This window comes from Salvelinus alpinus, chromosome 29 (assembly GCF_045679555.1).
Source record: "Salvelinus alpinus chromosome 29, SLU_Salpinus.1, whole genome shotgun sequence".
Lineage (NCBI taxonomy): Eukaryota > Metazoa > Chordata > Actinopteri > Salmoniformes > Salmonidae > Salvelinus > Salvelinus alpinus.
In genome coordinates this window covers 15,053,961-15,070,588 of record NC_092114.1, presented here as the reverse complement: position 1 = coordinate 15,070,588, position 16,628 = coordinate 15,053,961, and the positions used below count along the sequence as shown (strand labels likewise).

Below are 16,628 nucleotides of genomic sequence, written 5' to 3'. Positions count from 1 at the left end.
AATGTGCAGGATACTGGAGTGATGGAGGTAGATATGTACTGGGGTAAGGTGACTAGGGTGTACTGGGGTAAGGTGACTAGGCATATACAGTTGAAGTCGGAAGTCTACATACACTTCAGCCAAATACATTTCAACTCAGTTTTTCACAATTCCTGACATTTAATCCTAGTAAAAAATTCTCTGTTTTAGGTCAGTTAGGATCACCACTTTATTTTAAGAATGTGAAATGTCAGAATAATAGTAGAGTGATTTCTTTCTTTCATCACATTCCCAGTGGGTCAGAAGTTTACATACACTCAATTAGTACTTGGTAGCATTGCCTTTAAATTGTTTAAACTTGGGTCAAACGTTTCGGGTAGCCTTCCACAAGCTTCCCACAATAAGTTGGGTGAATTTTGGCCCATTCTTCCTGACAGAGCTGGTGTAACTGAGTCAGGTTTGTAGACCTCCTTGCTCGCACATGCTTTTTCAGTTCTGCCCACACATTTTCTATAGGATTGAGGACAGGGCTTTGTGATGGCCACTCCAATACCTTGACTTTGTTGTCCTTAAGCCATTTTGCCACAACTTTGGAAGTATGCTTGTGGTCATTGTGCAATTGGAAGACCCATTTGAGACCAAGCTTTAACTTCCTGACTGATGTCTTGAGATGTTGCTTCAATATATCCACCTATTTTCCCTGCCTCATGATGCCATCTATTTTGTGAAGTGAACCAGTCCCTCTTGCAGCAAAGCAGCCCCACAACATGATGCTGCCACCCCCGTGCTTCACGGTTGGGAGGGTGTTCTTCGGCTTGCAAGTCTCTACCTATTTCTTACAAACATAATGATGGTCATTATGGTCAAATAGTTATATTTTTGTTTCATCAGACCAGAGGACATTTCTCCAAATAGTACGATCTTTGTCGCCATGTGCAGTTGCAAACTGTAGTCTGGATTTTTTTATGGTGGTTTTGGAGCAGTGGCTTCTTCCTTGCTGAGCGGCCGTTCAGGTTATGTCGATATAGGACTCGTTTTACTGTGGATATAGATACTTTTTCACCTGTTTCCTCCAGCGTCTTCACAAGGTCCTTTGCTGTTGTTCTGGGATTGATTCACACTTTTCACACCAAAGTACGTTCATCTCTAGGAGACAGAATGCGTCTCTTTCCTGAGCGGTATGGCGGCTGCGTGGTCCCATGGTGTTTATGCTTGCGTACTATTGTTTGTACAGATGAACGTGGTACCTTCAGGCATTTGTAAATTGCTCTCAAGGATGAACCAGACTTGTGGAGGTCTACATGGTGTTTATGCTTGCGTACTATTGTTTGTACAGATGAACGTGGTACCTTCAGGCATTTGTAAATTGCTCTCAAGGATGAACCAGACTTGTGGAGGTCTACATGGTGTTTATGCTTGCGTACTATTGTTTGTACAGATGAACGTGGTACCTTCAGGCATTTGTAAATTGCTCTCAAGGATGAACCAGACTTGTGGAGGTCTACAATTTTTTTCTGAGGTCTTGGCTGATTTCTTTTGATTTTCCCATGATGTCAAGCAAAGAGGCACTGCGTTTGAAGGTAGGCCTTGAAATACATCCACAGGTACACCTCCAATTGACTCAAATGATGTCAATTAGCCTATCAGAAGCTTCTAAAGCCATGGCATCATTTTCTGGAATTTTCCAAGCTGTTTAAAGGCACAGTCAACTTAGTGCATGTAAATTCCAGTGAGTCATAAATTGTGATACAATGAATTATAAGTGAAATAATCTGTCTGTAAACAATTGTTGGAAAAATGACTTGTGTCATGCACAAGAAATGTCATGAAATTTGTGGAGTGGTTGAAAAACGAGTTTTAATGACTCCAACCTAAGTGTATGTAAACTTCCGACTTCAACTGTATATAGCCCGTGTAGCCATTTTGCTTGCAAACTGATATGTGACACGTATTAATGCCAAAATAACATGCATAACAGAATATATATATATATATATTTATTTCACCACTATACTACATTGTTATTGATTACTGCATTGTTGGGCTTAGAGCTGCAATAAAGGCCTTTCAGTGGACTTGTGCACCTAACTTTACAACCTGAAACTTAACTATTGCAATGCTGTGAAATCCAACATTTGGAAACAAATGACTTAATGTTTTTCTTTTTGTATGTGCAATTATTATAATTTTGTCCAAACCTGAGAATATTCTAGATATTTAGATTTTTTTTTTTATCTCTGTAGTCATCATCTGAATTATGCCAAATTGTGAGTTGACACTAACACACAATTTTGCACACTGACTAAGGAGGAACTAAGGAGGAAGTGAAAAGTTAGCACTACATGCTAAAAAGTTCCCCACCATGCATAAATTAATACATGTTATATTTTAACCTTCTACTGCAGTGGGCTAAATCATGGTCACACAGAGTGTTTCTTGGTAGTCTTAAACAAATCTACTTTGAAACAAAAGTATACACCTCAGACACATGGTTATGGGCTTAAAAAAAAAGAAGACACCTGTATCATGTCAGATATAGAGTTGAAATGTATTACATTGAGTTTGAATCCCAATATTACACTTTATATATATATCACAGAAGACTGAAATGGAACAAAACTGTTTGACAAAGAAACACTGGATCTCAGCGTTAAAAAAAAATAATCATGTTGATTAATTATTAAATTATGAAAAAAATTCATAACATTCCGACCATGAGGCAACTAGGTAATTTGACTGCAGGGAAGGGCTTCCTATGTGGGGGAGGTGAGGAGGCTGATCTTTTACAGTTTTAGATGTTCCAATTCTGGGTGAGTGGGCTATAATGATACCTTGACTCATCAGATGCGTCCCAAATGGCATCATTTTGCCTAAATGGTGCACTACCTATAGGGCTCTGATTAAAAGTAGTGCACTATATAGGGAATATAGTGTCACTTGGGACTCAGAAAATGAATAACTTTACTCATCAACTCTGTTATATTGACTGGTTTTGCCTGTTTGATGGTTTCTCTGAGGGCATAGTGGGATTTCTTATAAGTGTCTGGATTAGTGTCCCACTCCTTGAAAGCGGCAGGTGCGAATGTTGCCTGTAGTCCATGGCTTCGGGTTGGGAAATGTACGTACGGTCATTGTGGGGACAACGTCGTCGATGCACTTATTGATGAAGCCGGTGATTGAGGAGTATACCACCTCAAATTTCATTTTTTTTACTGACATGGCCAAGGGCTACTGGCACAATATAGAACAGAGTAATAACACGTTCTAGGTGCCTGCTCATCTGTAACAAGCAATATTATGATATCACCTTCCAAAGTCAGGCAGTTGCTGGTGCATTGGCTTGATACAGTAAGGCCTTTATCAATTATATTACATATCACTATATAATTAAATGATTTGGTCTCAGATTGACAAGACAATAACCCCTTAACCGACAGTCTATCAAAAAATAATAGTATCTTGCAGCGATCTTTGACGACAGAGAACAGGTGCCAACGTTAGAATGCTCTGGGCTTGTTCCTGAGACACATTGGCTTTCCTAACAACGATATCGAACTTGTACAATGAGAGACCGGATACATTTACCGTAGTGCAATGTATAAATGCACACGAATTAACTTCAGGCTGCGTCACACGAACTAATAACTGATTTTCAATCGAAGCATTTGAAAATTGTGTATGTTGCGATTGTTAATTTACTTGTTTGAATTTTGAACGTTTAGTAGACTACGTTTTCAGAAAATGGTGGGCCGTGTTTTTGGTTGTACTATGGTACTGGGTAACCTGGGAGTGGCTCCAGTCCACAACAGACACACAATGGATAGACAGACAGGCTTGATACTATATTACCACTGCTTGGTCGGCCTTTTGATACTGTAGCTCGTAGGCAATCGATAACATGGTTTAGTGACTGTAAATTCTTGCCATTGCAGTGTGTCTTCAGTGGCCAATGTTGCTAACGTCGTTAGCTAGCTTTGCTAACAGCAGTGGTATTGTTTTGCCGAAATCTCTAGCTGGCTAGCCTACCTCCACGTTAGCGAGTAGTAACACCTGAGGGAAAACTGCTTTTATACTACGAGATAGCTGCCTTTCAAAGAATATGGAAACCACTTTTGATATAAACCATCTTTTCCCTGAAACGATTACAGTTTTGGACCAAAACCTAATTGCAGGTGGAACATCGCTGGGAAGGTAACGTTAGGCTTATCGTTTTCAGCAGCCAGAACAGCTTTTCATTTAGCATAATTATTTTCATTTGGCATATTATATGCAAATATAATGTGTTTGAAGCAAAGTTTACGACCTCTGGCTACATGTGATGTTCTTTTCAACATGATTGCAGAGAGCATCCGCCCTGTCAGCCCAATACAGTTGTGCATGACGTCAATAGTGTATCGATATGCGGTGTTCATGTGCTAGTCTGAACTAGCGGAGCGTTAAAAACAACTGGGATTTAGGAAATCTCCGACTTTCGACTTCAGTGTGTTCAAGATAACTGTGAAAATCGTTTTTGAATTGTCAGCAATTCGGAATTCCAAGTCAGAAACTTTGGCATCTTTATAGAACTCGGACTTTCCCGACCCGAAGATACAATGTTGATTTGACTTCATTTTTTTCTCGAGTTCCCAGTTGTCTTGAAAGCACCACAAGAAAAGGACATTTCACACTCGCTGAACTGCTTGTAATACACATGCGGCATTCAAAAAGTTAGCAAGTCAGAAATGTCCGAATTTCTACTAATCATTCAACCCCTTCCCCAGCATGCTAATTCAAAGTGACAAACGGTCTATAAAGCCTATATGTAACCTACATTTATATTCTTACATTTTGACTGTTTTTGATAAAAGATCACTGAGCAGTATGAAACACTAGGCTACCATATTAGACCAATACTGTAAAATACACTTGTGATCAATAGAGCCCCACAGTGGAGGTGTCATAATGCCCATAAAACCTAGCGGTCAAACAGGGAAATGGTTCCAAGCGTTTTTCCACCATTCATTTTTTCCCATAGGGGATTATAGAAACACTTATAATAAGGGCTGTGTTTCGTGTAGGCTTACCCTGGAGTGACGTTTTGATAACCATGTAAATCTCTTGGCTCTATTTACTCTCTGATTCGAAAATGCTAATTATAATGAAAGTAGACATCATGCAAGACTAAAAATCCCTGCAAGCTCCTGCACGTCATCTCTGGCTGGCACCTTTACTAACAGGTATTGTCAATTTAAAACATGCACAAGACAGTTCACAGAATTGTCAATTTAAAGAAGTGTAGCCAATTTATTAATTACAAAATGTAGCTAACATTAGATAGTTAATCCAGAGATTCCAGAGAATCCAGAGATTCTTTACCTCAATTTTGCAGTCTCGTCCAGATCATCATGGCATTTGTAGTTCTTTATGAAAGCCACATGAGCAGCTAATTAGCATTTACATTTTTTTTTTTTGGGGGGGGGGGTAAATACAGGTGAAAGATATTGATTAAGGTCACCTTGTCCTAAGGAGATTTACACTTATCAAAACGTCACGCCAGGGTAAGACCACACCTTATTTTAAGTGTTTCTAAAGTCCCCTATGGGAAAAATCATTTCCTTGTTTTGACCGCTAGGTTTTATGGGTATCAATAACAAGTTACAACGAGCTACCACAAGGCAGCTTCTTGTCATTAGCTATCTGACTGTTCAGAATCATAACAAAGCACGGCTTCCGGCCACATCGATGAGCAAGCATCATTTTAGTGTCAGTCAACCCATCTATAGATCTCCAGGGCCCTGCCCCAGTATGCCTGAGAGAGAGTTTTTTCTCCTTTATTTAACTAGGCAAGTCAGTTAAGAACAAATTCTTATTATAATGACGGCCTATGAACAGTGGGTTAACTGCCTTGTTCAGGGGCAGAACGGCAGATTTGTACCTTGTCAGCTCGGGGATTCGATCTTGCAACCTTTCGGTTACTAGTACAACCATTAGGCTACCTGCCTCTCAGATGTCTCTAACGCCCAGGAAGCTCCAATTCAAACTCCCATTAGACGGCTCTGCAAGCGTTTTAATGTCGAAATATGTTTCTCACCAAATATGGAGTTTTGCTGAGCAACTATTTTCATTTACTGCCATTACGGCCAGTATTAATTTCCAAAAAAGGTATCAATTGGAAGTACATACCAGCCGTAACGGGGATAAATTAAGAAAGTTGCTCTGTGAAACTCCATATTTGGTGAGTGACAAACTTATTTTGACATTATTAAAACGCTTGCAAAGCTGTCTAATTGGAATTTGAATCTGAGCTTCCTGGGCGTTACGCCTCAATCACACCGACAGCGGCACAAAATAGTACGCAGCGTCATCTGGATATGTGTGCAACAAAAGTTTAACATCCACCTTCTGCTACCATTTCTGTCAAGCCGTCTATGCATACAGTTTGATGCATACGTTCCATAAATCCAACATGTGCACCACCCAGAACGCACTGCAACTGCCTCTGCAACGTAACGCTGCAAGGCAAACGCAGCGTTTCATTGGAAATGAATGTAATTCTGGTGTACCAAAATGCAATGATGCTGTCGGTGTGATCGAGGCATTCGAGAGCAGACCCGTCATACTCATCGTCAACATCTCTAACGCACAGATACTGAGGCACAGGGCCTGGTTTCCCAAAATCATCTTAGCGCTGAGTTAATCGTTAAAACCTTCACAGGAGCATTGTTGAATCTCAGAGCTGTTTTTTCCGAAACCGTCATTACTAAAATTGTACTTGAAAATGCTTGTTATTTACCGACTGCCACAGACCACTCATAGAACAGCTATGTGCGTTGTTGGATGTCCCCCCCCCTCTACCGAGTCACTTTATACACAGAAGATCTCCGCTAAACATAGAATCAAGATGTTTATCTCTCTCTGTGACCGCAGATAACTTCACAAGGAAGTTGACTACAAATACAAAGTTGCCAATGTCTTTGCAATTATTACAAACAAGCGAAGGTTAAAAAGATGCTTCAAATGAAGACCGAAATGAAAATTAAATTAAAAGATAAATACCAACAATGCTTTCGGAAAGTATTCAGACCACTTGACTTTTTTCACATTTTGTTACGTTACAGCCTTATTCTAAAATTGATTAAATAAAAAAAGAAATCCTCAGCAATCTGCACACAATACCCCATAATGGCATTTATTAAAAATAAAAAACAGAAATACCCTTATTTACATAAGTATTCAGACCCTTTGCTATGAGACAGGAAATTGAGCTCACGTGCATCCTGTTTCCATTGAACATCCTTGATGTTTCTACAACTTAATTGGAGTGTGCCTTTCCATGATTTGGAAAGGCACACACCTGTCTTTATAAGGTCCCACAGTTGACAGTGCATGTCAGAGCAAAAACCAAGCCATGAGGTCGAAGGAATTGTCGATAGACCTCCGAAACAGGATTGTGTCGAGGCACAGATCTGGGGAAGGGTACCAAAACATTTATACAGCATTGAAGTTCTCCAAGAACACAGTGGCCTCCATCATTCTTAAATGGAAGAAGTTTGGAACCAACAAGACTCTTCTTAGAGCTGGGCGCCCGGCCAAACTGAGCAATCGGGGGAGAAGAGCCTTGGTCAGGGAGGCAACCAAGAACCTGATGGTCACTCTGACAGAGCTCTAGAGTTCCTCTGTGGAGATGGGAGAACCTTCCAGAAGGACAACCATCTCTGCAGAACTCCACCAATCAGGCCTTTATGGTAGAGTGGCCAGGCAGAAGCCACTTCTCAGTAAAAGGCACATGACGGCCCGCTTGGAGTTTTCCAAAAGGCACCTAAAGGATTCTCAGAACATGAGAAACAAGATTCTGTGGTCTGATGAAACCAAGATTGAACTCTTTGGCCTGAAGGCCAAGTGTCACGCCTGGAGGAAACCTGGCACCATCCCTACGGTGAAGCATGGTGGTGGCAGCATCATGCTGTAAGAATGCTTTTCAGCGGCAGGGACTGGGAGACTAGTCAGGATCGAGGGAAAGATGAACGGAGCAAAGTACAGAGCGATCCTTGATGAAAACCTGCTCCAGAGCGCTCAGGACCTCAGACTAGGGCGAAGGTTCACCTTCCAACAGGACAACGACCCTAAGCACACAGCCAAGACAACGCAGGAGTGGCTTCGGGACAAGTCTCTGAATGTCCTTGAGTGGCACAGCCAGAGCCTGGACTTGAACCCAATCAAACATCTATGAAGAGACCTGAAAATATCTGTGCAGAAACGTTCCCCATCCAACCTAACAGAGCTTGAGAGGATCTGCAGAGAAGAATAGGAGAAACTCCCAAAATACAGGCGTGCCAAGCTTGTAAGGTCATACCCAAGAAGACTCGAGGCTGTAATCACTGCCAAAGGTGCTTCTACAAAATACTGTGCAAAGGGTCTGAATACTTATATAAATGTGATATTTCAGTTTTTGTATTTTTAATGAATTAGAAAAAAAATAAACTGTTTATGCTTTGTCATTATAGGGTATTGTGTGGATTGATGGGGGAATAAAACTATTTAATCAATTTTAGAATAAGGCTGTAACGTAACAAAATGTGAAAAAAAGTAACGGGGTGAATACTTTCCGAAAGCACTGTATCTATACTGAACAAGAATATAAAAGCAACATGCAACAATTTCAACGATTTTACTGAGTTACAGTTCATATATGAAATCAGTTAATTGAAATATATTCATTAGACCCTAATCTATGGATTTCACATGACTGAGCAGGGGCACAGTCAAGGGTGGCCCTGGGAGGGCATAGGCCCACCCACTTGGGAGCCAGGCACAGCCATTCAAAATGAGTTTTCCCCCACAAAAAGGCTTTATTACAGACAAAAATATTCCTCAGTTTAATCATCTGTCCGGGTGGCTGGTCTCAGGCGATCCCGCAGGTGAAGAAGCCAAATTTCGAGGTCCTGGGGTGGCGTGGTTACACATGGTCTGTGGTTGTGAGGCCGGTTGGACGTACTGCGAAATTCTCTAAAACGACATTGGAGGCGGCTAATGGTAGAGAAATGAACATTAATTTCTCTGGCTACAGCAACATTCCTGTACTCAGCATGCCAATTGCACGCTCCCTCAGAACTTAAGACATCTGTGGCATTGTGTTGTGTGACAAAACTGCATATTTTTTAGAGTGGTCTTTTATTGCCCCCCAGCACAAGGTGCACCTGTGTAATGATCATGCTGTTTAATCAGCTTCTTGATATGCCACATCTGTTAGGTGGATGGATTATCTTGGCAGAGGATAAATGCTCACTAACAGGGATGTAAACAATTTTGTCCACAAAATTTGAGAGATATTAGCTTTTTGTGCAGTATGGAACATTTCTGGGATCTTTTGAAACATGGGACCAAAAATGTACATGTTGTGTTTAAGGTTTTATTAGTATATTTCAATGATATTCAAATCAATTTCATGTTCATCCAATTTAGTTTTATTTGACTACTGTCTGTAATTTTTGCCTCATATTTCATGACGTGTTGCTTAACAGTAGCCCTAGATCTCTTTTACATTACATTACACATCAGAGTCATTTGACGAAGGCGTCTTCTCTAGGGAAGAGTTTTGTTAACATCCCCGACATTCAACCTAAACATTAACACGTGATGCTCAGTCTCAACATTAACACGTGATGCTCGGTCTCAACATTAACACGTGATGCTCAGTCTCAACATTAACACGTGATGCTCAGTCTCAACATTAACACGTGATGCTTGGTCTCAACATTAACACGTGATGCTCAGTCTCAACATTAACACGTGATGCTTGGTCTCAACATTAACACGTGATGCTCAGTCTCGACATTAACACGTGATGCTCAGTCTCAACATTAACACGTGATGCTCGGTCTCAACATTAACACGTGATGCTCGGTCTCAACATTAACACGTGATGCTCGGTCTCAACATTAACACGTGATGCTCGGTCTCAACATTAACACATGATGCTCAGTCTCAACATTAACACGTGATGCTCGGTCTCAACATTAACACGTGATGCTCAGTCTCGACATTAACACGTGATGCTCAGTCTCAACATTAACACGTGATGCTCAGTCTCAACATTAACACGTGATGCTCAGTCTCAACATTAACACGTGATGCTCAGTCTCAACATTAACACGTGATGCTCAGTCTCGACATTAACACGTGATGCTCAGTCTCAACATTAACACGTGATGCTTGGTCTCAACATTAACACGTGATGCTTGGTATCAACATTAACACGTGATGCTCAGTCTCAACATTAACACGTGATGCTCGGTCTCAACATTAACACGTGATGCTCGGTCTCAACATTAACACGTGATGCTCAGTCTCGACATTAACACGTGATGCTCAGTCTCAACATTAACACGTGATGCTTGGTCTCAACATTAACACGTGATGCTTGGTCTCAACATTAACACGTGATGCTCAGTCTCAACATTAACACGTGATGCTCAGTCTCAACATTAACACGTGATGCTCAGTCTCAACATTAACACGTGATGCTCAGTCTCGACATTAACACGTGATGCTCAGTCTCGACATTAACACGTGATGCTCAGTCTCAACATTAACACGTGATGCTCAGTCTCAACATTAACACGTGATGCTTGGTCTAAACATTAACACGTGATGCTTGGTCTCAACATTAACACGTGATGCTTGGTTTAAACATTAACACGTGATGCTCGGTCTCAACATTAACACGTGATGCTTGGTCTCAACATTAACACGTGATGCTCGGTCTCAACATTAACACGTGATGCTTGGTTTAAACATTAACACGTGATGCTTGGTTTAAACATTAACACGTGATGCTTGGTCTCAACATTAACACGTGATGCTTGGTCTCAACATTAACACGTGATGCTTGGTTTAAACATTAACACGTGATGCTTGGTTTAAACATTAACACGTGATGCTCGGTCTCAACATTAACACGTGATGCTCGGTCTCAACATTAACACGTGATGCTCGGTCTCAACATTAACACGTGATGCTTGGTTTAAACATTAACACGTGATGCTCGGTCTCAACATTAACACGTGATGCTCGGTCTCAACATTAACACGTGATGCTCGGTCTCAACATTAACACGTGATGCTCGGTCTCAACATTAACACGTGATGCTCAGTCTCGACATTAACACGTGATGCTTGGTCTCAACATTAACACGTGATGCTCAGTCTCAACATTAACACGTGATGCTCGGTCTCAACATTAACACGTGATGCTTGGTTTAAACATTAACACGTGATGCTTGGTTTAAACATTAACACGTGATGCTTGGTTTAAACATTAACACGTGATGCTTGGTCTCAACATTAACACGTGATGCTTGGTCTCAACATTAACACGTGATGCTTGGTCTCAACATTAACACGTGATGCTTGGTCTCAACATTAACACGTGATGCTTGGTCTCAACATTAACACGTGATGCTTGGTCTCAACATTAACACGTGATGCTTGGTCTCAACATTAACACGTGATGCTCGGTCTCAACATTAACACGTGATGCTTGGTCTCAACATTAACACGTGATGCTTGGTTTAAACATTAACACGTGATGCTTGGTTTAAACATTAACACGTGATGCTTGGTCTCAACATTAACACGTGATGCTTGGTATCAACATTAACACGTGATGCTTGGTTTCAACATTAACACGTGATGCTTGGTCTCAACATTAACACGTGATGCTTGGTTTAAACATTAACACGTGATGCTTGGTTTAAACATTAACACGTGATGCTTGGTCTCAACATTAACACGTGATGCTTGGTCTCAACATTAACACGTGATGCTTGGTTTAAACATTAACACGTGATGCTTGGTTTAAACATTAACACGTGCCGCTTGGTCTCGACATTAACACGTGATGCTTGGTCTCAACATTAACACGTGATGCTTGGTCTCAACATTAACACGTGATGCTTGGTCTCAACATTAACACGCATCGCTTGCTCTCAACATTAACACGTGATGCTCAGTCTCAACATTAACACGCAGCGCTTGCGGTACGGTTTTAGAAGCATAAGAACCTTTATCTTTCATATCAGCGAGTAATAATTTCCACAAGACAAAGTTTAAATTGATACACACCTTGATAGGGTTCGTGTTCCCACACAGCCATATCTCCGTGTTGCAGCGCTTGTTTACAGAAAACAGATGGAAGACGAGGCGACAACCTGTGCTAATTAGCTATCTAACATGTTTCCTGAACACCTGTGTGTAAGTGTAACTCAGGAAGTGTAGTTTAGTAGGATGGAGACTCCATAGCTGTATGGATCTGTAACTACTACAGTGCAGTTTAGTAGGATGGAGGCTCCATAGCTGTATGGATCTGTAACTACTACAGTGTAGTTTAGTAGGATGGAGACTCCATAGCTGTATGGATCTGTAACTGCTACAGTGTAGTTTAGTAGGATGGAGACTCCATAGCTGTATGGATCTGTAACTGCTACAGTGTAGTTTAGTAGGACGGAGGCTCCGTAGCTGTATGGATCTGTAACTGCTACAGTGTAGTTTAGTAGGATGGAGGCTCCATAGCTGTATGGATCTGTAACTGCTACAGTGTATTTTAGTAGGATGGAGACTCCATAGCTGTATGGATCTGTAACTGCTACAGTGTAGTTTAGTAGGATGGAGGCTGTATGGATCTGTAACTGCTACAGTGTAGTTTAGTAGGATGGAGGCTCCATAGCTGTATGGATCTGTAACTACTACAGTGTAGTTTAGTAGGATGGAGACTCCATAGCTGTATGGATCTGTAACTACTACAGTGTAGTTTAGTAGGATGGAGGCTGTATGGATCTGTAACTGCTACAGTGTAGTTTAGTAGGATGGAGGCTCCATAGCTGTATGGATCTGTAACTACTACAGTGTAGTTTAGTAGGATGGAGACTCCATAGCTGTATGGATCTGTAACTGCTACAGTGTAGTTTAGTAGGATGGAGGCTCCATAGCTGTATGGATCTGTAACTGCTACAGTGTAGTTTAGTAGGATGGAGGCTGTATGGATCTGTAACTGCTACAGTGTAGTTTAGTAGGATGGAGACTCCATAGCTGTATGGATCTGTAACTGCTACAGTGTATTTTAGTAGGATGGAGACTCCATAGCTGTATGGATCTGTAACTGCTACAGTGTAGTTTAGTAGGATGGAGGCTCTATAGCTGTATTGATCTGTAACTGCTACAGTGTAGTTTAGTAGGATGGAGGCTCCATAGCTGTATGGATCTGTAACTGCTACAGTGTAGTTTAGTAGGATGGAGGCTCCATACACATAGCTGTATGGATCTGTAACTGCTACCGTGTAGTTTAGTAGGATGTAGGCTGTATGGATCTGTAACTGCTACAGTGTAGTTTAGTAGGATGGAGGCTCCATAGCTGTATGGATCTGTAACTACTACAGTGTAGTTTAGTAGGATGGAGGCTCCATAGCTGTATGGATCTGTAACTACTACAGTGTAGTTTAGTAGGATGGAGGCTCCATAGCTGTATGGATCTGTAACTGCTACAGTGTAGTTTAGTAGGATGGAGGCTCCATAGCTGTATGGATCTGTAACTACTACAGTGTAGTTTAGTAGGATGGAGGCTCCATAGCTGTATTGATCTGTAACTACTACAGTGTAGTTTAGTAGGATGGAGGCTCCATAGCTGTATTGATCTGTAACTACTACAGTGTAGTTTAGTAGGACGGAGACTCCATAGCTGTATGGATCTGTAACTACTACAGTGTAGTTTAGTAGGACGGAGGCTCCATACACATAGCTGTATGGATCTGTAACTGCTACAGTGTAGTTTAGTAGGATGGAGGCTCCAAGGCAGAATGGCTGACGGCTGTAGGGAGAAGGCAGAATGGCTGACATGGCTGACGGCTGTAGGGAGAAGGCAGAATGGCTGACGGCTGTAGGGAGAAGGCAGAATGGCTGACGGCTGTAGGGAGAAGGCAGAATGGCTGACATGGCTGACGGCTGTAGGGAGAAGGCAGAATGGCTGACGGCTGTAGGGAGAAGGCAGAATGGCTGACGGCTGTAGGGAGAAGGCAGAATGGCTGACGGCTGTAGGGAGAAGGCAGAATGGCTGACGGCTGTAGCGAGAAGGCAGAATTTCACCTAGAGTTTTGGAGGAGCTGCTCTAACAGCTGGTGTATTATTGTTGGATAAGCATTTTAATAACCCGACCTCGATATTTGCAGCCATTAGGTGATAATAACTCTCTAGGAGCTGATTCGTCGTCAGTATTGTGGAATAATTCTAATGGAAAGGTAATACTTTGAATGGTGAAAGCTGATCCGAGAGCAGCTCTGCCTTTTTCCTTTCCATCCTATCAGTATCAACACAACGACACAGTGACTGTTCTCTCTGCTTGGTGTTACATCTTCGGCCGTTGTAGGAAAGATGCGTGTTAAAGCACTCGGAAGCCTTAAGTTCCATCGCTACGTGTGAACCTGTCCCTGATTGGTTTGCTGTTACAGTATGAAATGAATCCAACCTCCCCATCTCCTCTCTTCACATTTCTCCTCTTTCTCTTTTTGAAAATTCTTTATTATAGGTCAGATCCTCAACCCCAAATTGCAGCAGTCATTGATGAACTTGGAAGAGCCTCAGCCAAGGTGTGTAGCCAAGCTACTGTGGGTGGTTGGGTTCAGGCTGTGTCCTATTTGTTTTTAGCCGTAGGCTCTAGTTTCATTCACTCTATTGTCTTTCCCCAGGCCCAATACTTGACAGCACCAATCACAAGTGCATCCAAGCTGCAGACCAACAAGCACCATCTCTACCTGCTGAAGGACGGAGAAAGCAATGGGTACCGCTACCTACCTACCTACCTACCTACCTACCTACCTACCTACCTACCTACCTACCTACCTACCTACCTACCTACCTACCTACCTACCTACCTACCTACCCACCTACCCACCTACCCACCTACCCACCTACCCACCTACCCTCCCTCCCTCCCTCCCTCCCTCCCTCCCTCCCTCCCTCCCTCCCTCCCTCCCTCATCACAGAACATGCATGACCAGCTCTCTGTTTCTATCCTCCTCTGGAACATAGAAATAGTATTACTAGAACGAGGGAGCCTCCTAACGCCTCGCTCCCCATCACAGATTTTCATTGGAAAACGTAATCATCTACTATTGAGGACATTTTGTACAGCGTCAAACAGAAACCGACAACAGAACATGCACGTCTGTTTCTGTTCAGACCTCTCTTCTGGAAGTCGTTCAAGAAATAGCTGATGTTCAATGTACAGTAGCAAGAGCTTCTCAAGGCCACCTTGGCATGTCCACTACTGTCACAGAATGTTGTTTTCTTTCCGTCCTTGTTTCTGTAATGAGTTGTGAGGTGATGAAGGGGGTGCAGTTAGTGGATAAACGGTAGGTTGCTGAAACCAACACTACTGTTTACTACTTCTGGTTTCTCTCACTGGAATTCACTCCAATGGAAATCAAAGTGAGTCATTTTATGACTTCTGCCTTCCCCTTGCTTCCAATATAGCAGCTTGACTCTCTCTCTCTCTCTACCCCCCCTTCTCTCTCTCTCTCTCTCTCTCTCTCTCTCTCTCTCTCTCTCTCTCTCTCTCTCTCTTTCTCTTTCTCTCTCTTTCTCTCTCTGTGTCTCTCTCTGTGTCTCTCTCTGTGTCTCTCTCTGTGTCTCTCTATGTCTCTCTCTCTCTCTCCTCCCACGCACACAGAGGAAGGGGACTTGCGGTGGGGTTTCTGAAGGTTGGCTATAAGAAGTTATTTCTGCTTGTGAGTCCCACTTTCTTAATTCGTTTTTTCCACAATGTATTTGATGCAACATAGGCAAAAGTTTGTTTCTATTAATACAAAAGTGTGTTTCCTGTTTTGCAACACTTATTCAGTAAGAGGGAGTGATCAGTTCAGTCAAGTGTAGGGCTGTGACAGTCTTGGAATTTTGGACAATTGGCCAGCCAAATGACCTCGGTCACCGTAATAACTGATCGAATAGCAAAACGAATAAGCATATGTCCTCCACTCCTGTCTGCATGTGCTGCCATAGAAATATAATGAATAGAACGGGCGTCCCCATTCAAGTCAATGATGGCATAATGGGTGGACTGGCGGTCATTGCAAGTACACTCATAGGAACAAAACAGGAAGTAAAATATGCGCTGTGATTTGTTGATTCAACTCAACTGAAGTGCATTCCATTGCATGATCATTTTAAATGAACATTCTACATTACCATGGAAATTATTGCATCACAATAGCAGGCGGCAATAGATCTAGGTTAATAATATACAGGTTAACCCTTTGTGCCACTATTCAACAAGGGACTCTTTTTACAGTCTCTGATCTTTTACAGTCGTTCAGTCAAAATAACAAATCTTTTGACTCATTTAGTACATTTGAGGCTGTGATTTGAGTCAGTAATGCCTGGAACACGCAGGACTCCCTACCGGCGAACGATCAACTGAAAACTTGAAAGAGTCATGATTCTACAAGCCTCTCATTCACGTCTCGTTCTCCATAGGGGACTTATTGCAGCTCTCAGAAATGAGACTTGTGAACGTGTGCTTTAAACAATGTACATTTGTTAATTGCCAAGCATACAACTATGTCTGCTTTGGACTGACCAGCAGGTCAAACGGATGTTCAACAATAACAAATCGTTCGCACATCC

The 16,628-nt window shown here is 41.9% G+C and overlaps 1 protein-coding gene across 8 annotated transcripts in view; it reads left to right on the top strand.

Moving 5' to 3' along the window:
* Positions 1-3,790: 3,790 nt before the first annotated feature.
* LOC139559104 (alpha-tubulin N-acetyltransferase 1-like) overlaps positions 3,791-16,628 on the top strand; it is a 49,649-nt gene continuing 36,811 nt past the window's right edge. For all 8 annotated transcript variants that reach the window (XM_071374816.1, XM_071374821.1, XM_071374820.1 and 5 more), the window contains exons 1-4: positions 3,791-4,170; positions 14,533-14,593; positions 14,693-14,784; positions 15,676-15,733. In XM_071374816.1, coding sequence (XP_071230917.1) covers positions 4,079-4,170; positions 14,533-14,593; positions 14,693-14,784; positions 15,676-15,733 — 303 coding nt within the window. In that variant the 5' untranslated portion in view covers positions 3,791-4,078. The remainder of the gene's footprint in view (positions 4,171-14,532; positions 14,594-14,692; positions 14,785-15,675; positions 15,734-16,628) is intronic.